General features: G+C 40.8%; 1 protein-coding gene across 1 annotated transcript; it reads left to right on the forward strand.

Moving 5' to 3' along the window:
- The first annotated feature begins 629 nt into the window (after positions 1 to 629).
- tulp3 (TUB like protein 3) lies at positions 630 to 22017 on the forward strand. The gene is made up of 12 exons (XM_083935568.1): positions 630 to 731; positions 7601 to 7642; positions 11259 to 11310; positions 15322 to 15484; positions 15808 to 16032; positions 19416 to 19549; positions 19679 to 19870; positions 20367 to 20479; positions 20702 to 20819; positions 20906 to 21004; positions 21089 to 21260; positions 21367 to 22017. The coding sequence occupies exons 1-12, from the start codon at positions 712 to 714 to the stop codon at positions 21498 to 21500; spliced, it is 1464 nt and encodes a 487-aa protein (XP_083791694.1). The 5' UTR covers positions 630 to 711; the 3' UTR covers positions 21501 to 22017.
- The last annotated feature ends 581 nt before the right edge of the window (positions 22018 to 22598 follow it).

Genomic DNA, 22598 nt, shown 5'->3' on the forward strand with positions numbered 1-22598 from the left:
TTCATTCTTAAAAGAAATATATATACATATTCAAATTCAAATTCAAAAAACTTTATTTGTCCCCGGGGGGGCAATTCAGGACACACAGAGCAGCAAATAACGACAGTGCAACTCTACAAAAACATTTTAGCCTATCATATATATATATATATATATATATCACATATATACAATGTTTGTATTTCAGTGGACATTACAATCTTACATTATGATGACATAAGTACATTTAAGAAGAAGGAGCAATTTAATACACAATTAAAAATGAAGTAAAAATAAAACAATAACAATAAGTAAATACATAAATACAAAAAATGGAATTGAAATGTAGGCTATATAATTACATTTCTTTGAAAAAGAAAAACGTGTAGTATATCAGCTGTATGAATACTTTTCTTCATAATAATAATTTAGATAGACTCAAAATAATTTCCGAAATTCAATGTTGAATTTGAATTTAAGCTTGGCTGAGATTTTGAACATTTTAGATACAGTGTATGGATGTGAAATTTCCCCTGCAGGGTGAACACGTCTCTCCACCCTTCGTCACAATATCCAGCCAATCAACGTCCACGTAAGTAACCAACGGACCAATAGGAACGCCCGTTCTTGGTGTGCTCGGTAACTAAGGACCGTGTAACAGGGTTCTCTCCAACCGCATCCACAAAAGTGTTACTGCCGCACGAGGATCTACCTTAGCAACCGTGGATAAACATGAGTTACTACAGCATAAGGTAAAATAAAAACACATTTAGTATACGTTTAGTTAGTTTTTATTATATTTGTCCAACTGTGGAATTAGAGGCTCGCCGGTGTCGTGACCGTTTTCTTTTACCCCCAAAAACTTGACTGTTGCCCGCAACTTTTATAAAAAGGCACCGTTGGATACTGTAAAGGCTGGGCTGAGGCAGCTAACGTTAGCTTCTAACTGTAACAAGCTAACTGTAACGTTTAGATGAGATTACAGTTACCGTGTCTAATGTTACCAGTTGATAATAGGTTGCTCTTTTAATGTCAAGCTTACTGCTTGAGCTAACGGTCGTAAATGTTAGTGTCACCGCACAAAAAGCGCTTGACAAATGTTTTTTTTAGCCGAACAATAGAAAAAATAAAGGCATCATTAACGCCAACGTTACCTAAACCGCGACTGTTTAACGTGCTTTAAGGTTTGCTCATGTCGTAAAACAACGTATCAACTGGGAAAACCAATGCACTTCATTCTGTCTGATAATGTGGAAAAAAATACGTTTAATGGATGTTCAGTTACGCAATAGCCACGCATTCTGCTTTTATTTACCCCCCTAAAGAGTCATTTTGTAACAGTTGAAAGCATTTGTGTGTTTTGACCAGCAATTTCCTGCGGTATTTCCGTCGATACAGTTTAACATGAAGGATTGCGTACAGTTTGGGAATGTGGGGTGACTGGAGTTAGGAATGCAGCAATCTCTGTTTAATTACAATGTATCAAGGGATATGCATCATCGATGGTGGAAGGCACTCAAAGCTCGGACTATAGGTGTAGCTTGAATACATTGAAGCGAGAAGCATAAGCTGGGAAATATTTGTTTTTGCATGTCATGTTTGAGCATGCCTTTCTGTAGCTTCTCCTGTCAAAGCATTCCTGTAAAGCAATATCCGTCCTGGTGAGCTACTACATGTATAGACTCAACTCACAAGTATGTCGGTAAATGCAAAACATTGTATTCTACATTTGAAAGTAGCAAGAGGGATTGATTGTCAATATGTAGCAAAAGCCCGATAGCCACTGTCAGACTCAGCACACACTTCATCTTGGCGTAATGCACCATAGCAATTTCACATTTTTGTTCCTATGACAACTCTGCTGTCATGCCTACAGGTGTGTGTGTGTGTGTGCGTGCGTGTGTGTGTGTGCGTGCGTGTGTGTGTGTGCGTGTGTGTGTGTGTGTGTGTTGGGTGGGCATGATGTTAAATTACTATACGCAATTTCAAGTACTGGAGCAGAGGTCTGCTTTCATTTTGCAGAGAGATAAACATCACAGTAGCTCCCACCCTTTCCTGGCACAGTCACAGTCTGATTATTTGATTTTTTTCCCCCAGTTTGTAGACAAGAACAGACATTTAAGGTTTACACTTAATTCAAAATACTGTTTATTGTAGTTACAGGGATGTTAAAAGGTTTTTAAATACCAATTGTACTACGAACAAATATCTGGCTAGCTATACTCTGTGGATTATACAAAAATGATAAATACAATAAACCCAGAGTTATGTCCATTTTTTCATGGTTATCCTGTGTGTGAGGACAAACAAGTATGCGTTCTTTGTTTTGTATGCCAGGCTTACAGCAACACACACATTGTTCAGGTGGTGTACAGCTCCACCTTTTCATTTCCGCTCTCAGTCTGTGAGAGAACAACTGAATCATGTAAAAGTTGTTCTCTAAAAGTCTTCAGTGTACGGTATGAGTGTGGTGTCGGTTAGAAAATGCATCGCTATCACTGTGTTTGTCTTCCCCCAGATGTAACAGACACTGAGACTTTGCTCAAGAAACAATCTGGACTTTGTAACTGTGTCATTTTAGAAATGTGAGCCACAGCTATGGACTCATTCCTTATGAGCACACATGCTGTGATGAGGCACACTGCTGTCGGCTCATCCAACCCAGAAAGTTTGTTATAAAGTTCGCACATGGCTGACTCAGCATTTGTAATGATCAGCCTTTGAAGACAGTTGAATAAGGGATCTTTTCTCTGCTTCGTGTTGCCTTATCTATCACAGCTGTATTAATAATTAGTAAACTGCAGATTTTTTCCAAAGCACGAGGCCTTCTGAGCTTGCACAGCAAACACGTCTAAGGAGTGGCAGTTTTCATTACAGCATCACAAATGTAATGTTGCAAGGACTGCTAGTGTTGAAAGGCTGGGAGGATGATTTTTGTTTGTTTTCCAAATGTGTTGCACTGTACTATCATTGCCAGGGTTAGTGGTAATAATGTACACGTAACTTAAATGAGAAATGGTACATCAGAACTTTAATGGCACCTAAACACATCCAGTGTCCGCCTAGAGTAATCAGCAGAAGGGAAATGGTAGCTAACAATTTTCTAGTTTATAAGTACCTATTACTGAAGCTAGGTCTGCGCTATTAGATTTAACCACATTGGAGTACTCTTCTTCGCTATAATACAATAGTTACACAACAGTTACATATAATACCACTGAGTACCATCAATATCACAGTCACCAGAGCCTCCATTTATTATTGTCCAACAATGTCAGAAAGAGCAGAAATTAGCTTCCCAGCTACCACAGAAGTTGGCAATTAAATAGCTGTCGTTGCTTTTTTTTTTGCAGAATAGAAATCAGTAGTTTACAGGAATGGTCAAAACGGTTGGAAAATGTAGCTGACTAAACTGCCAATTGTGTATAATGTGTGTAGTCCCCAAGAGGAATAGATGTACGGAAATGAATTCATCTGAGTCGACAATTGCAACACCATCATTATAAATCAATCAATAAATAGGAGTTCCCCACAAGGATGGCGTTTGACCTCTGCAACTACAAGCACGGCTTGTGGCGGAGTTGACATTTACTATGGTTGTCCAGTGGATTCCAAACACACACATGTCCCAGCTGGCCAGAGTAATCTACTCCGTTGCTCAATCACTGAGACACTGAAAAAACCTCCCTGGTATTTGTAATGAACTCACGTTGTCCTTGTTGAATGTAACCGCAGCTATGGTGTAGAATTAGATTTTGAATTTGCTACAGCCAGTGCCAAGTGGCTTCTTTCACCGGGAGAAGAATCAAATGACCAAACACTCAATGGTCGGTTGCGGACACGGCAGTCTAAACAAAGTAAAGCATCATTGTGCTAGAGTTGTGAGTAGAACGGGTCCCTTGAGGTCCCCAGTGGAAATGGTATCATCTCTTGTAGCTCATTTCCATCATTTGTTTTGAGCTCAGTAATTACTCCCTGTGGTGATTCATTCCCCTGCTTATCATCATTATACTTATATGCCATTTTACTGCTGTCTCTCAGGACAAACATACACAAACATACTCTACGTCTTCTCTGTGCTTTCTTTCTCTTGCTCTTGCAAATAGGCACAGAAAAACGATTGGATCGGTAGGCTCTGGTTTCCTAGCAACTAGGTTAAGGTCCCAGCACCATGTCTCTTTTCGATAGGATGATTTAGAGGTTTCCTTTTATTGAGTTACCTTTTTAAAACAGCACGCGCTTCTCAATATTATTATGATAAACACAGACGGGAATATGTTACTCATATGCTGACAGTTGAATAGCGCCATCCAGTAATGTTGACAGGACATGACGTTGTAGAAGAGATTTGGGCTATTTAAAGCTTAATAAATTCCCCCTATTGCATAAAACTGAGATGCCAGACAGAATGTGCATATGTGGTTTGATATGCAGTGCCCCCTTATGAGTCAAGAGGAAATGAGTCTTTCAGAAAGTGACTGGAATGTAGTCCACAGTAAAATAAGGGAACTTAGGAGATAGCAACTCAATTCCCAACCAGGGGTAATTGTAGTATTGGAAGTAGTAGTGGTAGAAGTACAATTGCTGACCAAACAAACCTAAATGTCGACAGTTCAATTGTATAAAAATATAATAATATCCACTTGTGTATAATGTATAGAGTTATACATTTGTAACATACGGTACATTGGGAATAAAAGTGAGTTCATCTGAACAAAACGGTTGGGACCTACTGGTTTAATTGATTTAAAGATATATATTTCCAGCCACTGGGATGGAGTGACTTTTCATCAAACATGAACAGGCTCAAACAGCTTACTTCTGCATTCATGGTGTCAGTCCTGCTTAATGTAACTTTGCGCACAAAATTCACAGAACATTCAGACTTTGTTCTGAATGTGTCTTTTGCGACACAAGTATTTAGGCCTGTCACTTTCATACCTATCCCTTGTTGAATCCTTGTGGGTGCAAAGTCATGGTAACCAGCTCCGTCAGCCTCAGCGCTGGTAGCTGTCATTCCCCTGGGTTGGACATAGTCTTCGTCAGTGACATAAGAGCAGATATCTCCGAGCATGCAGCGCATACTGTTAGGTAAGACGGCACAGTCACTTTGAGCTCCAGTGTGAATGAAGATCTTTTGATATTGTAGATACAGTAGGAGATGCCTGGACTAGCATTCCTGCAGCCGCATCCATGGACACTATAAAGAATGGGGGATCTCAGCCTGTTTACAGTCGCTGGTCATACAGGTAGCTGCACACAGGCACACATCATGCTCTTGTTACTATAGAGGAGGTTGTTTGAAAATAGCATCTCTTATGTGCTCTCTAATATAAATGGTTGTTACAGTTTTTTGTCCCAGGAGAGTGGACAAACACATTTTGCTTTAGTTCTCCGAGCTGTATTGACTTTTCGAGATTGAGAATTGCAACGTGACTCATGCCAGGACGAGAGGTCAGCGCTAATATAAGGTTTCTTCCACTCGCCGCTCCATCTTTCTGGCCAGCTGAACGGCTGACCTGCAGTCAAAGATGTGCCTCTCTCTCATGTTTCTGCCACCATGTCGTTACTTATTCAGAGTATCAGGCTTTGACTCTGCTGTAACCAGAGTTGACGATTTGCGTGTGTTGTGACCAAGCTGTTTTTTTTTTTTAATTGTATGCTGTTTGCTGCTTGATTGGAACATTCATGTGACTAAGGATGTGCTTTGAATATCCATCCAACTGATTATGAAACAGATGAAATGACTGACTGTTACATGTGCCCTCTTATTTTATTTCTCAAGATATAGGGATATCTAGAATATAATTTTATGGCAGTAGGTAACACATTTTTGCCTTTCTTAGTTATCCAGTTAGTCAAGGATTCAGGTTAAACTTCTTTATTCATTGTATATATGTGAAATAAATATTTCACACACTACTTAAACCTAATGTACCAAACTTTTAGATAAGGGGGAAAAAAAACTCTACGCAAAGTGACAAAGTAATGCACAGGAAAGAGAATAGCAGACAACAGTCCATCGGTTGCTTGCTCTGCACCTCTCGCAGCTGTTTCACAATATTAGCCAAAGGTTTTAAAGGGAAAGTTCAACATTGAGAGTGAGATGAGAAGGTTGTTATTATTCTTTAAGATACTGTTTAATCTGTAAGATTTTTATCTAGTTAATTGTTTAACTTACTACCTATCGAAGAGTGAGTTAAAACTGTGGTGATGGATCTGTATGTCTATGGCGACATTCCCTCCCCTTAATGCAAATGTGCCGCACCATCATCCATGTACACACAGACCTTTACGAAAACCTGTGCTCACCAGCTGTATCTGGCAACCACAGTATAGTCAAAGATGCTCCACAGAAGTACTGAAAGGAAGGATAAGCTTTACTGTTTTATGCCCGCTCGTTTGTAGATAAACAGCATGGATGTAATTCTACTTGTGATTTCAGTTGTTCCGTTTTACACAAGTGCGTTATGTAACTCTCCACTGGGAATAAAACATTTAGTCTTATCAGTCCTCCTTTCATTCTGCATCCTCTCTGAATTGCCGATGGTAGACATTAGGTTATGCTCATTCAACTTTCAAATTCCTTTTTTAAGTGGCAAATACTAATTGGAAGGCTTTTAATTAAAATAAAACTGTCGAACTGTGTTCTGATAATAAGAGCCCTCTGGTTAATGCCATGTCATTTCTAAATAGCTTTGATATTGTCCTCTGTAAAGAAGTCACTGGTCAACTTGTCCTCTTGCACCCTGAACCAACAGCAGTGTGATACACAGTTATTACCATTTCATTATTTATAGCATTGAATCACATTTTCTCTTTAAAGTCTATATACGACACATTTGATGTTTGCCTCAGAAAAGCCTCTGACCAACTGTTGAATGAGTAAATATTTAGATTCTAGATGTGCAGCTGAACAGAAATGGCACACCCTCATAGACCCCTCTGTAAATCTTCACAGCACAGTGCTAAGACCTCCAATTACAGTGAAGCCCAAGATCCTCGCTGCAGGTTTTTAATCAATGCTGGTGGAGGTTCGCTGTTGACGGAGCTGAAATCTCCATGGTTACCTTCGTCTGACACACAAGGAAGGGACAACAGAGGCAACAGAGGCTTGTCCTTTTCTTGTCACCCAAGCTGTGATGGACTAATGAAACATTGATCACTCACAGCTGTGATGAGGCATTCAGGAAGTGTGTGTGTGTGTGTGTGTGTGTGTGTGTGTGTGTGTGTGTGTGTGTGTGTGTGTGTGTGTGTGTGTGTGTGTGTGTGTATATGCACATGTTTTCCAAGAACATTTGTAATAGGCAACAGCCCCCAAGAGATTTAAGTTTTAGATTTATGATAAAACTGTGGAGGAGTTGTCTTATTTTATGTTGCACCTGTTCTTCATCTGTCCTCTATCTTAATTATGAGCTTGTTTGACTGTATTAAACAATGCCTGTCCTCCTAAAGCATCTGTTAGTAGACTGCTTTACCTTTCTTGTTTTATTCAAACTACAAATGAATGAGTAAAACCTGGGAAAGATTGTATTATTCATGTCCCATGTTTCATTCTCTTATTTTCCACATGCCCTGTGCTACTGGCTGCCTTGGTACCAAATTGCCGTTTTCCCTGAAGACCCTCAAGCTCTGCCAGCTTCTCCTCTAACACAACAGCAAGGTAGACATCATTACACTCTCCCAAATACACACTCTTTCAAACACTTTATTCTCACAATCTAGGACTTGAATTACCAGGTTAACATGAGTCATGAGGACGTTTTATCTATGATGTAAACACCATATTTGTCTGACTTTTTACAGTGTTTTGGACACATGGCAATCCAAGTGCTTTGCACTACGTCAAAGCTGTCTCAGCTCAGACTCTATCATCAGTTATGATTGATCTCTAGACTACAAACATAATGTGCTTCATCCGCAGCTACCAAATGTTGTGTCTGTATCTGCACTACTATTTCACAGCTACCATAAAAATGTTTGCTCGCGATATTACGACAAAGATTGCCTCATGTATATGCCACAGTGCCACTCAAAGGTGTGTCTTCAGCCATTATTCAGAATTATTTATGCCTTGGTCTAGTCATAGGATATGTGGTAGTCCATTTGTAGAAGTATCCTAATCCACAGGTCTCAAGCCTTCACAGTCCATGCAGAAGACAGTGCCTTCCCCCAGGTGTCGCTGTTTATCTGCACAACTTTGACCAGTGCTGGGTATTGATATTGATAAGTAATTACCAAGTAGTATCAAAACTTTTCCAGTCACACAATACTTGCATTCGATCCTTGGTGTACCCAGATCTAGAAAAAAAAAGTATGGTTTTCGCAGCTAGTCACCCCAAGCTCAGCCAAGATGCTGAGATACTTCCATTCACATGATGGGTACTGAATGATGTAGAAAAAAAAATATCGAATGAAGTATTTTACTGGTATCAGTATCACTTTAATGCTATGTTCAAACTACGAGCGCCAAAAGCTACAAAACAGCCAAGCGTGGCCAGCTACCTTGTCACAGAGTAGCCGCTAAAGTGCTTATTTGGTTTCACCTTTTGCCACCCCACAACACAAAGGGCTAGCATAGCGTCAGCTAACTGAGCTAAATAACACGGTATCACAGTAAGCATTGTGTTTAAAAACATATGATTGGTTGATGCTTCACTGCATCATTGAAGTGCTTAAAAAAGATGAGGACTTTGATTTTAAGCGCATTACGCCCATCACACAGTGACAAGAGTTGGGTGTCGGTTTGTAGCTACATGTCACTGGCCTCCATCGTAAACGACTTGCAGATTATTGCGTTGTTGCTCGTAGTATTAACTCAGCATAAGGGTACTGGTAATTATACGGATATCATAATTAATCAGCCCTAACTTCCAAGCTTCTAATTCCTCATCAATCCTTAATGACAGCCCTGTATGTGTAGTTAGAAACTATGATTGTCCTCCACTCTCTCTCCCATCTCTCTCTTACTATCACCTATTCTTGGGTGCAATAATGGCCTCCCAGGGGACCTGTTGGTTTGCCAGTGTCAACAGTGTGGGATACTCAGAGAGGGATTTAATAGTGACACGACACGTTGGTGCAAGATGACTCATTTTGACATGGAATCGACCGATCATGACTCAAGCTCACACTGGCTGGTGTGCTGCAGATTGTGATTTTACTTATACCTTTGTGGGCTTAAGAAAAGTGGAACAGGCCCATTAAAGCACTTCTGTTCTTCTTTGCGTGAATGGATTTTCGGAGCTTTCGGAGAGATGAGCTGCGAGGTCAGCCATTGTCTGGCTTGAGGTCCTTAAGTAGTGTGTCATCACCTATACACTAGAGCTGTGGATAGGATGTGAGAGTGACTGCAGGAGATGAAAATGGAGGAGTGGGGATGAGCGAGTCAGATATCTGAAGAGCTTACCTGATGGAGAGATAGGCAGAGTGATATGGAGACTTCCCATCCTATATCCCTAATCCTTTTCTCTAAAAAACTCATTTCAGCGAACATGTGAGATTTACCCGACAGGAAAAGATGAAAAAAAATGAGAAAGTGAGTTTGTAACCTACAAATTACATCAGCATATGTGAGTGACTTGTGTGTTTTTGACAGAGAAGCAGGAGTAGAGCTGCTGTAGGTCCCTGACTCGGACTCTGACAGTTCAGACTCCCGCTGTTGCCCTTCTTTCTTCCTCACGGTAGCTAAGCAACATGGGCCCTGTCCCTTCAGAAAGGTGTCCAGGGTAAAAGCCCAGAGGACCCAGACTTCAAGGCACACTCTCAGCTGGAGCTTTGTCCTTTTTCTTTTTTGTTGCTCCCTTTTTCTGTTTTCACAAAATTTGCTTTCTTATCGTCATTTTCAGAGAATGTGTCATGCCGTGTTTCACCGAGACATTCAGAGGGTCACTATCCGGCCTGTAGTTTTGAAATTGTTTGTTTTTTATTGCTGATTTAAAGCTGCCACCACTGTTACTAAACCTCATTAATGCCTTAATTGGTTTGCTTCATAGAAAACCATAGGGCTTGGCTATATTAACAAAATCTTCTATCCTGATACAGGTCATTTCATATCATGATAATGATATACTGTACATCATATATCAGCATGTTTTATGATAATTCAATAAATAAATATAACATATAATATAACCACATGGTAAAGCCTATTGTTGTATACTCCTGTGTGAATTTAACACTTGAGTAATTTATTATTTGATTAAAAACCTAAGTGCAAAATGAACGTATAGCTTTGTCCAAATGACAGTAAATATTGCTGTAACTGCTGTTTTTTTTATATTGGAATAGAAACAAATTGAAAAAATAGAATAGTTGATGTTGATCTCATTCAACTGTGTGGTAATATAAAGTTTGATTATAAAACCAAAACCGCAATATCCAAATAATGCATTGATTATACATGATGATCATTTTCAGAGAAGATATATATATATATAGATATATCGTCTTTACACCTGTATATATATATATATATATATATATATGTGTGTGTAACTGAGATTCTCTATGGGGTTTAGATCTGGATACTTCCTCCTCCAAGACTTCTTTGCACACTTTGGATTCAGTTGTTCCCAGTGCGACGGCGTACATTTCACATCAGACCCAAATTATTTGAACCTTAGAAATGTAATGGCATGATTTGGGGGATGTTTTCTGCAGCAGGAGTTGGGCCTTTTGTACAGCTACATGGCAGGGTTAATGCAAATGTTTTTGTGAACCTCCTTTGGAAACGTGCAATACCCCCACTTCAAATGTCTCCTAATCATCCCACAATTTTCATGCAAGACAATGCCCCCTGTCACACTGCAAAATGGGTGACGCAGTTCCTTGAAGCTAAGAATATTTAAACAATGAAATGTCCAGCCCAGAGTCCAGATCTAAACCCCATAGAGAATCTCTGGAAAATCCTTGGCAACAAAATAATGGCTAAGAAACCCACTACAGTTACCAAACTGTGGAAGAGACTGAAGAAGAATGGACCAAGATCAAACCAGAGCAGTGTGAGAAACTACTGATGTCCTGTGGGTGCAGATGTGCTGAAGTCCAGTGTATATATTTTTAATTTTAATAAAAAATATACTTTATATTCAATAATACATTGTTTCCATTGAAAGACAATGGATAATAATATTGACTTATCACCCAGCCCAAGAAGACCATAAAAGATAACACAACAGCAGTGGTGACCTCTACTGGTTTCATAAGGATTATCAGATTCAGTGCAGATGAATGTGTGTGAACTCTTTAAAAGAAAGGTTTCTCCTTTTTCTCTGTAGCGGCATCGAAGATGACAGTGCCGGTCTTATGCAACAGAAGCTGGAAAAACAGGTAGGAAGGAAAACTTTTTTGGTTTGGTTTTGTTTCCTCTTCTCATTTTCATAAGACTTTGATGCCTCTGCTCTTTGGTCTTTGTATTTTCAAAGAACATCTGGTGTCGTTCATAGCTATTATGTTGCAGCTTTAGTCTGAATAAGCCGTCTAACTCACACAGAGATGGTGTTTTGGAGAGCTAACCTGTTGTATTTGTAAGAACCTACCAAGATTTAGCATGAAGTTGGTAAAATGAAAGGGCCGATAACAGCACAGTGTTCTGCCACTCTGGTGTCACCAAGGGGTGTCTGCTCTTGGCAAGTGCTGCTTTAACATCACAGCAGTGGTGTTCAATTTAGTGATTAAGCTGTTGGTTCGGAAATCTCCTGTTTTTCACCTACCCAGTCAAATGGAATTTAAAAGGGTATTTACTCCCAACGCAGAAGTGTTTCCTTCTTCTGCCACACATTTGTTTTCTTTTCATCTGTCCCCACACAAGTCTCTGTAAGACACTTTATCCCAAACGTTTTCTGAAGAGCCGCCGTGTAGAGCTTTAATTTAAGCAGGAAGCCGTACTCCGCTATCTCACACATTACGCAGAAAGTAACGGGAGGGACAGATTGGTGAGTTCAAAGAGAGCGAAGGATTTAGTGTGGGGCGCCCAGCTTTGTGTGTGTGTGTGTGTGTGTGTGTGTGTGTGTGCGTGTGTGCGTGCATGCGTGTGTATGTGTCCCACTGTGGCTCAGTTATGCTGCACACTTTCAGTTGAGTCCAAACAGCCTCACTTGAGAGTCTTCTGTTCTTATGTAATTCATGAGGACAAACACAGGCTTTAGAAGATATAGCCAGGATCGGAGACTATGGGCATAAAGAGGTAATTTCAAAGAGAGAGAGAGAGCATTCCTATTGTCTGTCTCTCTCTCTCTCTCTCTCTCTCTCTCTCTCTCTCTCTCTCTCTCTCTCTCTCTCTCTCTCTCTCCTCTCTCTCTCTCTCTCTCTCTCTCTCTCTCTCTCTCTCTCTCTCTCTCTCTCTCTCTCTCTCCCTCTTCCTCTCCCTCTCTCCCTAATGATGGCTGATTCAGTTAGCAACGGTGACTGCGCATACGCGCATACACACACACGCACACTGGCACTCAGTAACTCAGTAGTTGCCTGACTGAGAGCCAGACCTTTTTTTCTGTCAAAGGACCACATAGTACAGAAGAGGCTTTTTGGTTTATCGACTGTCAAACTCCACTTCCAGAGAAGGAAGGGACAGGGGGACAGAGTCATGCCCAGCAGGAGTGCTGCTCTTTTGGGGAGAACGTACTTCCATCTGACCTCCAGACGAATGGGACTTTTAATGTTTTTTCTTTAAAGAAACCAGTTAACTTTAATTCACACTTGTTCAGGATGTCAATGGAACGGGTTGGTAACTTATAATATTTCCTTATCTGATATATTTTCTTTTGATCTGTCTTAGGATAAGTTTGTCTGAAAGAGAAAGTTCTACAGTAATTTCTTACTGACTGTATTCAACTTTTGTTGTTGGATGCCTAAAACACACACACACACACACACACACACACACACACACACACACACACACACACACACACACACACACACACACACACACACACACACACACACACACACACACACACACACACACACACACACACACACACACACACACACACACATTAATATACAGCATGTCTCCTCATATCAGATTTATTCTTTAGTCTTCTCCTTCTCCTGTTTTGGCTGATACAGGAAGGAGTTGTTGAGCGTGAATAAAGTCACATCCTGGTCTCAAAATGCCAAATACTGAGTCTTGACAAAAGAATGCCTTATTACAATAGACTGGCTTAAAATAGCAACTAGACAGGAAGGAAACACAGACTGGTCAGACTTTGATTATACAGTATGCAGAATAAGTCCAGAGTGCAGACTGACAGTGGTAGAAATCAATCATAAGAAGTCATTACTTACTTACTTTAGTCTCGTTGTTTTGGGTCTCTGTACCCCCTCCTCATCAACATTGTTATCTGTCTTGGCTGCATTTCCACATCCATAACAGTAATGGCGTCTATTATCAGAATCAGAATCAGGTTTATTGCCAATTAATTTGCCTTGACTTGACGGTGTTTACATGGAAACAGACATAAGCATAAAAATAAACCTAAGCATAATGGACTATTAACCCTAAAAAATAGAAAGTATGTACATATATGTATTTTCACAAGCAGTGATGGGGGGGGGGGGGGTAGTTGGTGCAGCGCATGTGTGAGTCGTGGGTCCATAAGTTTCAGTCAGAGTCTGTAGCTGTGTTCCAAAACCCGATGGCAAAGGGGTAGGATAATCCTGCTTTATGTTTTATTCATTCGTTGCCTTTATTTACAGCCATAAAGTGATCCTGCAGAGCCCGGTCCTCTTAAAGCACTCTTTTGAAATGCTAACAAATCTAGGTCCGGACTGTAAGTCTAACAGACTTATCATACACTTGTGTATTAAGGAACCGATGTACTCAGTAATACCATTTCTTATAGCCCCCTATAGTAACAGGATTTCTTTCACACACTTTCAGACACTTTCCCAGTGACTGATGAGTTGTGAAAGCTTTCGGTCTGGCAAATATGAAACAAGGCCTCCTGGTCCCTTCAAGCTCACTAAACCGGACTTGTTGTGCATTTGACACGCTAATGAATGTGCTTGCATAATCCATCGGCTCCTTTGACCACAGGGACTGGGGCTCTGGGGGATGTGGACGCAGCACGACCAGGAGGAATTTTCTGAAACTTCACAAATCACTACACAACACATCACCTAAACTAAAGTATACTAATGCAATGTAAAATACCAGTTGATGAAAAGGAAAAAAGCCTCATATCTCTGAGCATATTTAGTTAGATCCTGCCTTGTTTCTTTACCACTCATAGGATGGAATATTATTCTTCAACAAAGCATAACACCAAATGAGGCGCTTGGAGCACCCATTATTTCAACTATTCAGTGTTATTCAGGCCTTGGCATCATTGTTAGGTTTTGGTTACACTGCTGATGCAAATTGAAATCTTTGAGTTTGCTACAGTGGAGCATATCTGGCTGTTCTTTCTTCATCTGTGCTTGAATGCACTTTACCCAGCATGCCGTTCATCGGTGTAACAGACAATACAAGACAGATGTCCGTCCTCCACAGAGCTGGGTCTGTCCGATGTTCCTGTCTGTTAAAGGGAAGGTTATCGTTACCATTGTACTCTACGGGGGAACTGTTGGATCTAAGTAAATCATAAATAAGTCATAGAGTGTGGTCTTTACCTACTCTGTAAAGTGTCCTGAGATAACTTTTGTTATGATTTGGCACTATAAATAAAATTGAATTGAATAGGGATCCCCTCTCAATACAATGCACAGTGTATACATAATGCACTACTAACAAATATGTCACGTAGATCTCAAGAGCTCGCACACAACAGTGCACTTCCCTGGGTCCTCAGTTATACAACCACCAAGTGTGAAGTCAGTTAGATGAATGGTTGCAATTTCCTTTTTTCTATAACTTGAAGTGTTTTTTTCAGGAATGCCATTTCTATTGTGTAAAGTATTCATACTTCAAGTCACTTATTCCCTCATGTAGCTATATAATATTTATCCTGCTATCCAGGTCCAGGAAGTTCACAAGAACTGTATACTGTATTGTTGTGGCTTTAAATGACTCCAGCTTAGATTGGTGTTTTGCGATGCAAATGGTGTTACTCTTGACATGGCGGTGTTGGTCACTGGGTTAGTCTGATGGCATAAATCTATGTTCCAAAGTAAAATATCTTAACAATAATGATGAATCATTTCTTTTTTTTATCATCAACAACCGGGAAGTCAACACTTTCACTTGTCTTTTACTGTGGTTTATTGCAGGATAGCAATAAAAATAATACCTAAATACCCATGAGCCTCCGCTGTCCCATGAGGATAATCCTAACTGTGCAGTTGTCACCTGGAACTCATCATGCATGCTAATGTAATTACCCCCCGTTTGTTCCACAGAGGGCACTGCTGGAGCAGAAGCAGCGGAGGAAGCGTCAGGAGCCTCTGATGGTCCAGCCCAACACAGAGGCTCGGCCCCGGCGCTCCAGGACACGGCGTGGTGAGGAGCAGGCCCCTCTGGTAGAATCTCAAGTCAGTATCACCAACGATGTCATCATGGATGGTGAGGAAAACAACCGTCACCTGTTGGTTTTTTTATGTTGAATCTGACATTTTCACACGATCTTTCCTCTGTGCATAAAACATAGGCTTTGCTCGTAATGTTTATATGAATAAGGAGAAGGGGAATTACGTGTTTGAAAGGCAGCTTTATAATGTGCCACTGCATAAATGCATAAAATACATGAAACATAATGTAGTAATCAGTATTACTGCATTGTACACAAGTTTGTGTTTACTCAGACAGACATGTAATTCTATACAATAACTCCAAACCGGAGGACATTAACAGCTAAGGTAACAACTGACTGGTCTGCCCTGCTGTAGGTATCGATGGGCCAGCAGCTTTCTTGCGCTCAGAAGCCCCTGACCCCGGGATGAAAATCCTGTCAGTGAGCCAGTCCCAGTCTCAGTTCCAGTCCCAGTCTCAGTCTCAGTTCCAACCTCAGCTTCAGCCCCAGTCCCCTGTTGCTGAGGAGCCAGAGAGAGATGGAGACACAGAGACACTGCTCGAGCCCAAGACAGACATCCACGAATTACTGCAGAAACAAGGTGAGTCCCAGCTTAAACCTTAATGGACTTTTCAAGAGAATTTTTTAATCAAAGAAGTGTTTTACTTGCATTACTTTGGAACAGAACTTCAAAAGTGGCAACCATTTAATTGACAGGAAAATGACGGTTTATGGTGAATATCCTTTTATTTACTTCATGAAGGATTAGCGAGTTGCTAATTTTCTATTACAACATCTTAAATCCAAATTGCCCATTGATTGCATTTTATCCTCAGTTAAGGGAAGATGCATCCTCAGTTGAATATAAGAGCTAATTTGTTTTCATGAGCACGCCTGCTTAATGATTTGCTTTTATCACCGACTCTACGGAGTCCCCTGCTTCTGTTTTACAATCCACCCTTTGTTAATGTTGTTGTCGTTCTGAGTAACTCCAGATTAGCAGCTGTCGTCGAGCAGACTTTTTTGACATCCCCTAGAATTTTAAGCACTCTGCTGGAGCAGACACTGTTGGGATGTATGGTGACGCAGTGAGAAATGGGTCATTTAATAATAGTGCAGGGCATTGTTCACACTGCAGTTCTCATCTGTGTTATCATTACAGACTCTGCCACCTACATTCACCAGCCAGCTGGCAGGGTTTTTATAAAGTTTGGGGAAGATGCATTAAAACCTATCCCTGGGCAGGTTGTGTATTATTCTGATCCACCTGCTGCTGTGGGGCCAAAACACGTTTCTCCATCATAAAAACAGTCCATCTTTCATTGAAGCGATGTTAAAATCTCAATTTATGCTTATTTTCAGGTTCATAATTTGTATTTTTATTTCCAGTAGAACATGTTTACATGCTTTAATGTTCAAAAAACATTACTTTTCTCATTGCGTCCGTCTGAATATACTTGTATTCACCCGTTTTAGTGCCTCTCCATAAGCCCCCCTCCTGAAAAAGCCCAATCTGCTCTGCTTGCTGCACATCTGCACATCTGCATCTCTGCACCGTTATTGCAGCCGGGGAATGAATGTAACTGCACTTTCTAATATAACTGCACTTTCTACCAATATATGGTATAGTTGTGACATCACAACCATACAGGAAGTCCTGATGGCCCGTTTAAAGACACAGTTTCTGAATAAAGGCGGTGTGCATTTCTCTGTGGATTGGGTGTTTTGATACTTTCGCAGGATTTATACAGCGCCTCTGCTTTACAATGAAAAATAGACATGAAAATCGCACTTTTTACAATATGGGACCTTTAATGTTTAAAATAACTCCACAAGTGTCATAATGTTGGCATTGCAGAGCCACGATTGAATCTGGAGGCAAATGACCAAAAAAGGCTCTAGTTATCACTAGAGATTCAGTGTGACGCGACGCCAGAGGAGCAAATGTCATTGTGCTTCTCAATAATGCAAGGCCTCATTGTTAATGTCAGCCAAGTTTAGCATAGGACTATGTCCTCAGGACTAACAGCAGGTATTTTTGGTTCCCTGTCCTCGGATAATACTAGAAATGGAAGAAATAGGCAATTTGAGGTGCATTCACATTTGATCAGCTCCTTCAGTCAAGATCTGTATTCTTGACGCACTCTTTACCTGCTGTGTGGTGATTATTCTGTGGATTTGTTTCTATCTCTGGTTTTATTTAGTAGGTTTTTGGTAAGCCAATTATGAATTATTTTACTGACCTTTCCAGATGGTTGGCTTCATGAGCTACTGGCTCACACAACCTTGTCCGGTGTTTTAATTGGAGCCCTGGAGTCACTGTTAGAGGGAAGCTAACATTTGGAATCTGAATTTCATGCTTTTCATGCTGGTACTTTCTCTCAGGGATAGACGTGTGTCCTAGGCTCATCCCTTGTAAATACCCCCGTATAAACATTGTGTTTGGCTGTGTTGTCCGTCACATTATTATTCTTGTTCAGTACCACATGGGCCAGTGCTCTACCACCCCCTTTACTCTCTAAGCTTCCCATTCTGCCACGTCCTCCTTCTTCTGTGTGCCAAATATTATTAATTATGCATAACTGTATTATGATCATTTAATGACTTCAAAGATGAAGACTTAATCACAGTCATTAGGAATACCTGTGCAACATGCTCTATAATTTTATACCAACCACATTATAATCATTAATGTCATTGATTTTATTATGAAAAATACTAAAATCCACATAGAATAGAAAAAACTGACAATCTTTAAACACAAATCAATTTTGTTTAACACTATTCTATATCATTATTTGGCAAAAAGGAAACGTGCCTTATTATGCAAATTTTCAGGTTCATAATTGTATTTTGGGTTTCTACTAGAACATGTTTACATACTTTAAATGTTAAAAAAAATAAAACAAATCTTAACCCTCTGCCTGAAACAATCCTTTTAAGCGCCTGTCTCTTTAAGACCCCTCCTGAAAAAGCCCTGATTGGTCAGTGTTTCTGGGTCATCTGCATCTGCATCTGGCGTCTCTAAATCGTCATTGCAGTCAGGGAATGACTGTAGCGGCACTTTCTGCCTTTATATAGTATAGTTGTGACATCACAACTGTACCGGAAGTCCTGACGGCTCGTTTAAAGACCCAGTTTCTGAATATATAACAATATTGGACCTTTAAGTTAAACAACTTTAACTCTGCAAAGTTGCAGGGGAAACAATTTCCCTGCTTACTGAGATCTTTCCGTACTAGTGGAGCACTGTCATCTTCTGACAGCATATTAAAATGAGTTGCATCCTGTCTGATAAATCCAATTATCAATGAAGAGACAGATGTCTCAAACAGTCTAGGCTGGCTGCGGTGAGCCAGGCCCATTTTACATGTGCATGACTGCAGATGACTGGGACGTCAGACTCATCTCTTCACATTATTCTCACCCTTGCAGAAACTGACTGAGAAAAAGATGCATTGTTTGTGACAGGTATTAAGGCCATGGGCCAAATGTGACCTTCGGTGAATACTGAGCAGAGCTAGACTGAATCATTATTTGATAGAAAAAAGTTTGGAGATGGCTCAGTTAGATTCACAAGGCTTTATTCACTTTCCTGTTTTGCTGTTAAATACATCTCCCCCGTGTTAAAGAAACACACTGGTGACTATTTCTGAGTATATATAACAAGGCGGGATTTCAACAACATAATGCACTTTTCTGCTCCAACCATTGCTTAAGTGTTGCATTGGTTCTTGAGAAATTAGTTGTCAATATCAAAGGCTATAAATGTACCAAAAACCTTTGAAATCCACCTTGGGGACAGTTTTGTACCAAAACTAAAGAAACTCCCGGGAAGAAATGAAATGAAGTCTTTCAGATTGTTTTGTAGTTGGGAATATACACAGTGCCTGTGGGATTAATTTTGCCCTTGTGTGAATTTGTGTGAAATTCTTCATTTAGCATTAAAGCTCTCTCACGCCTTTGCCTCTTCTCCCACTCCAGGTCTCTCTGGCAGTATGAACTTCGATGAAGCCAGCGAACACGAGGACGACGCGGGAGAAGAAGGGACACGTTCGCTGTCCCCTAAAGCAGACAGCACCAGACCTTCCTCCGCCGCCAGTGGCAAGGACACTCCAGTGAGTAGCCCAATAAGTTCACTCACCAACAAGTCTTTAATGTAGACTACACAATCTCAAACCCAACATTAAAAGTTCTGTAAAAAAAGCAGTTACTTAACAAAGGTTCGTGCCCTGTGTTTTACACAGGAGGTGGTAACCCCTGGGTCACCCACAGCAGAGAGCTCGCTCATTGACGTGGCCAATCTAGAGGAGTTTGTCCTTCGCCCGGCTCCACGCGGTGTCACCGTTAAATGTCGAATCACCCGGGACAAGAAGGGCATGGACCGCGGCCTCTACCCCACCTACTTCATGCACATGGAAAGAGAGGATGGCAAGAGAGTGAGTGCGGGCCATGGGTTTTACTTTATAGGATCTGTAGAGTTAAAATCATTAGCTTATTCATTGATCGGCATAAAATGTATTGACTAATATTCTGATAATTAATAAATAATTCATAATTATTCCTTAAAATTCTCAAACATTTCTGGTTCCAGGTTCTCAAAATTCTGGATCTGATGCTTTTCTTTGTCTTATATTACAGTCAATTGTACATCTTTGTGTTTTTTACTGTTGGTTAGTTAAACCAGGGCGTTGGGAAATTATGATTTTATTTTTCACAATTTTCCAACATTTTCTAAATGAATAATTGAGAAATAGTTGGCAGGTTAATGCACAATGAATATCATCATAATCTGCAGCCCTAATTGTGCTTTGAAACAATATACACAAAGCAAACCAAGTGGAACAAATTTTTCAATAGTTGCACTTAACATATAAGACCCTTACTTTACATACAGTATTCTGTATAATAAAGTTTAATTGTTTTATCTCTCAGGTGTTTTTGCTGGCAGGAAGAAAGAGAAAGAAGAGTAAGACGTCCAACTACCTTATTTCAGTGGATGCCACTGATCTGTCACGAGAGGGAGAGAGCTTCATCGGTAAACTGAGGTAAAAAAAAACACTTTATCTTAGCTCTCATTGTGTCCCCTGTCCATCACAGGCTGATAGCATATCTGAATATACGTCATCTGACAGGTCAAACTGAACTCTGTATTAAATCCTCCTAAAAATCTTGTTAGATTAAGTATTTCACATTTTTTGTACATGCTATAATTTTTCATTTTGTCAACATGTGTGTTACAAATAGCTGCATTGTGTGTCTTGTATCAGGTCCAACCTCATGGGCACCAAATTCACAGTGTACGACAACGGCACCAACCCCTGCAAAAACCCCGGGACACTGCTGGAAGAGAGCAACACACGGCAGGAAGTGGCTGCCATCTGCTATGTGAGTGAATGACAAACAAGCGTTCGCTGCGTCCACTGTTCATTCATAAAGGGAAAAATTGTCACATTGTCCGTACCATTTGGCAGGAAACCAACGTGCTGGGATTCAAAGGGCCACGTAAGATGACTGTAATCATTCCGGGCATGAACATGAACTTTGAAAGAGTCCCTGTAAGGCCTCAAAATGTGAGTCTGATGGTCCGATGGAATCATTCACTCCGAACAGGAGCATCAACTGAATGGGTAATCCTGAATGTGTTTGTATTACAGGAGCAGGAGAGCCTCCTGAGCCGGTGGCAGAGTCACTCACTGGACAACCTGATTGAGTTGCACAACAAGGCCCCTGTGTGGAACGATGACACCCAGTCTTACGTGCTGAACTTCCACGGCCGTGTTACTCAAGCTTCAGTCAAAAACTTTCAAATAGTTCACGACAACGACCGTAAGCAGTATTCACTAATTGACCTTACATTTTCTGCACTCATGCTTACTGTACCACACTGTTTAACACACTTCACGCTTGTTTTTCCCATTTCCTCCAAATCTAGCCGACTACATCGTCATGCAGTTTGGCAGAGTGGCTGAAGACATCTTCACTCTGGACTACAACTACCCCATGTGCGCTCTTCAGGCCTTTGCCATTGGCCTGTCGAGCTTTGACAGTAAGTTGGCCTGTGAATGAACCACCAGTTTTACTTCCACACCACCACCACCACCGCTCCTGTCCTCCCTCAAATCTCTTCTCACAGGTCCCTTTGGAAGCTGACAGCTACACTGCTTACTTCATCAGGAACCAGTTCATGCAGAAGTCAAGAAAGAAATAAGAGACTAAAAGAAAAAGAGCGAGAGGAAACATCAGAGATGTTGGGGCTCTGTTGGTCGATCCAACAGCCTTCTTGATTCCTGTGCGAGGGTTGTTTTTAATTTCTTTGCACATCATTTTATAGGGGTTATTTTAATATTGGTTTACCCAGTAGGCGATATGAGGTGGGGTAGCTATCCCTATTGTTAGCAAAATAACACATTTTAACCTGCCATCCTCGTTCTCCATCCCCCGGTAGTAGAGTGTGCAGGGCCAGAGGGGTGTTTAGGTGAATATGTTGTGGTGTTTTTTCATACACACATGCTGGCTTGGCTTGGCTCAACTCAGCACGTCAGCCCAGCACACCAGGGATTAGCATCTCTATTACAACAGCGCTACCCACTTGAAGGCGCGTCTTTAACTCTAATGCACTTGTCTTGAGTTGATGGCGTTTAAAAGCAGCTGGCTCGTCCATGGCTGTGACTAGTGTTGGTAATGGTAAATGGACTTGTACTTATATAGCGCTTTTCTAGTCTTCTGACTACTCAAGGTGCTTTCACAGTGTTTGTCACATTCACCCATTCACACAGACATTCACACTGATGGCAGTGGACATCTACATACCATCTAATCTAATTTAACCATTCGCACCACATTTACACACCCATGCGCAGCACGGGGAGCAATTCGGGGTTCAGTGTCTTGCCCAAGGACACTTGGGCAAGACATGTGGACCGGGGGAGGTTTAGTTCGAACCGACGATCTCGACGACCCACTCATCCTCTGAGCCACAGTCGCTCCCCATTCAATGAAATGTCTGTAAAACTATCTAATTTCCTATAAATCCTTCACAATAAGTATCCTCTGTAAGTTTCTATTATGAATCAGCAAAATCAGGAAATGTTGGGTTCTCATCAGCAGTAACTTAACACGACGCCTATACAGCTGAACGCAAACATGAAGCAGTACAATGAAGCA

This window comes from Echiichthys vipera (assembly GCF_963691815.1).
Source record: "Echiichthys vipera genome assembly, chromosome: 20".
Classification (NCBI taxonomy): Eukaryota; Metazoa; Chordata; class Actinopteri; order Perciformes; family Trachinidae; genus Echiichthys; species Echiichthys vipera.

Excerpts from the sequence above, each read along its gene's own strand:
- tulp3 (XM_083935568.1), top strand. The coding sequence starts at position 712 with ATGAGTTACTACAGCATAAG. Across the intron at positions 732-7,600 it reads ATGAGTTACTACAGCATAAG|ACCCTCAAGCTCTGCCAGCT; the intron begins GTAAAATAAAAA and ends TTTTCCCTGAAG. Across the intron at positions 16,033-19,415 it reads CGAATTACTGCAGAAACAAG|GTCTCTCTGGCAGTATGAAC; the intron begins GTGAGTCCCAGC and ends CTCCCACTCCAG.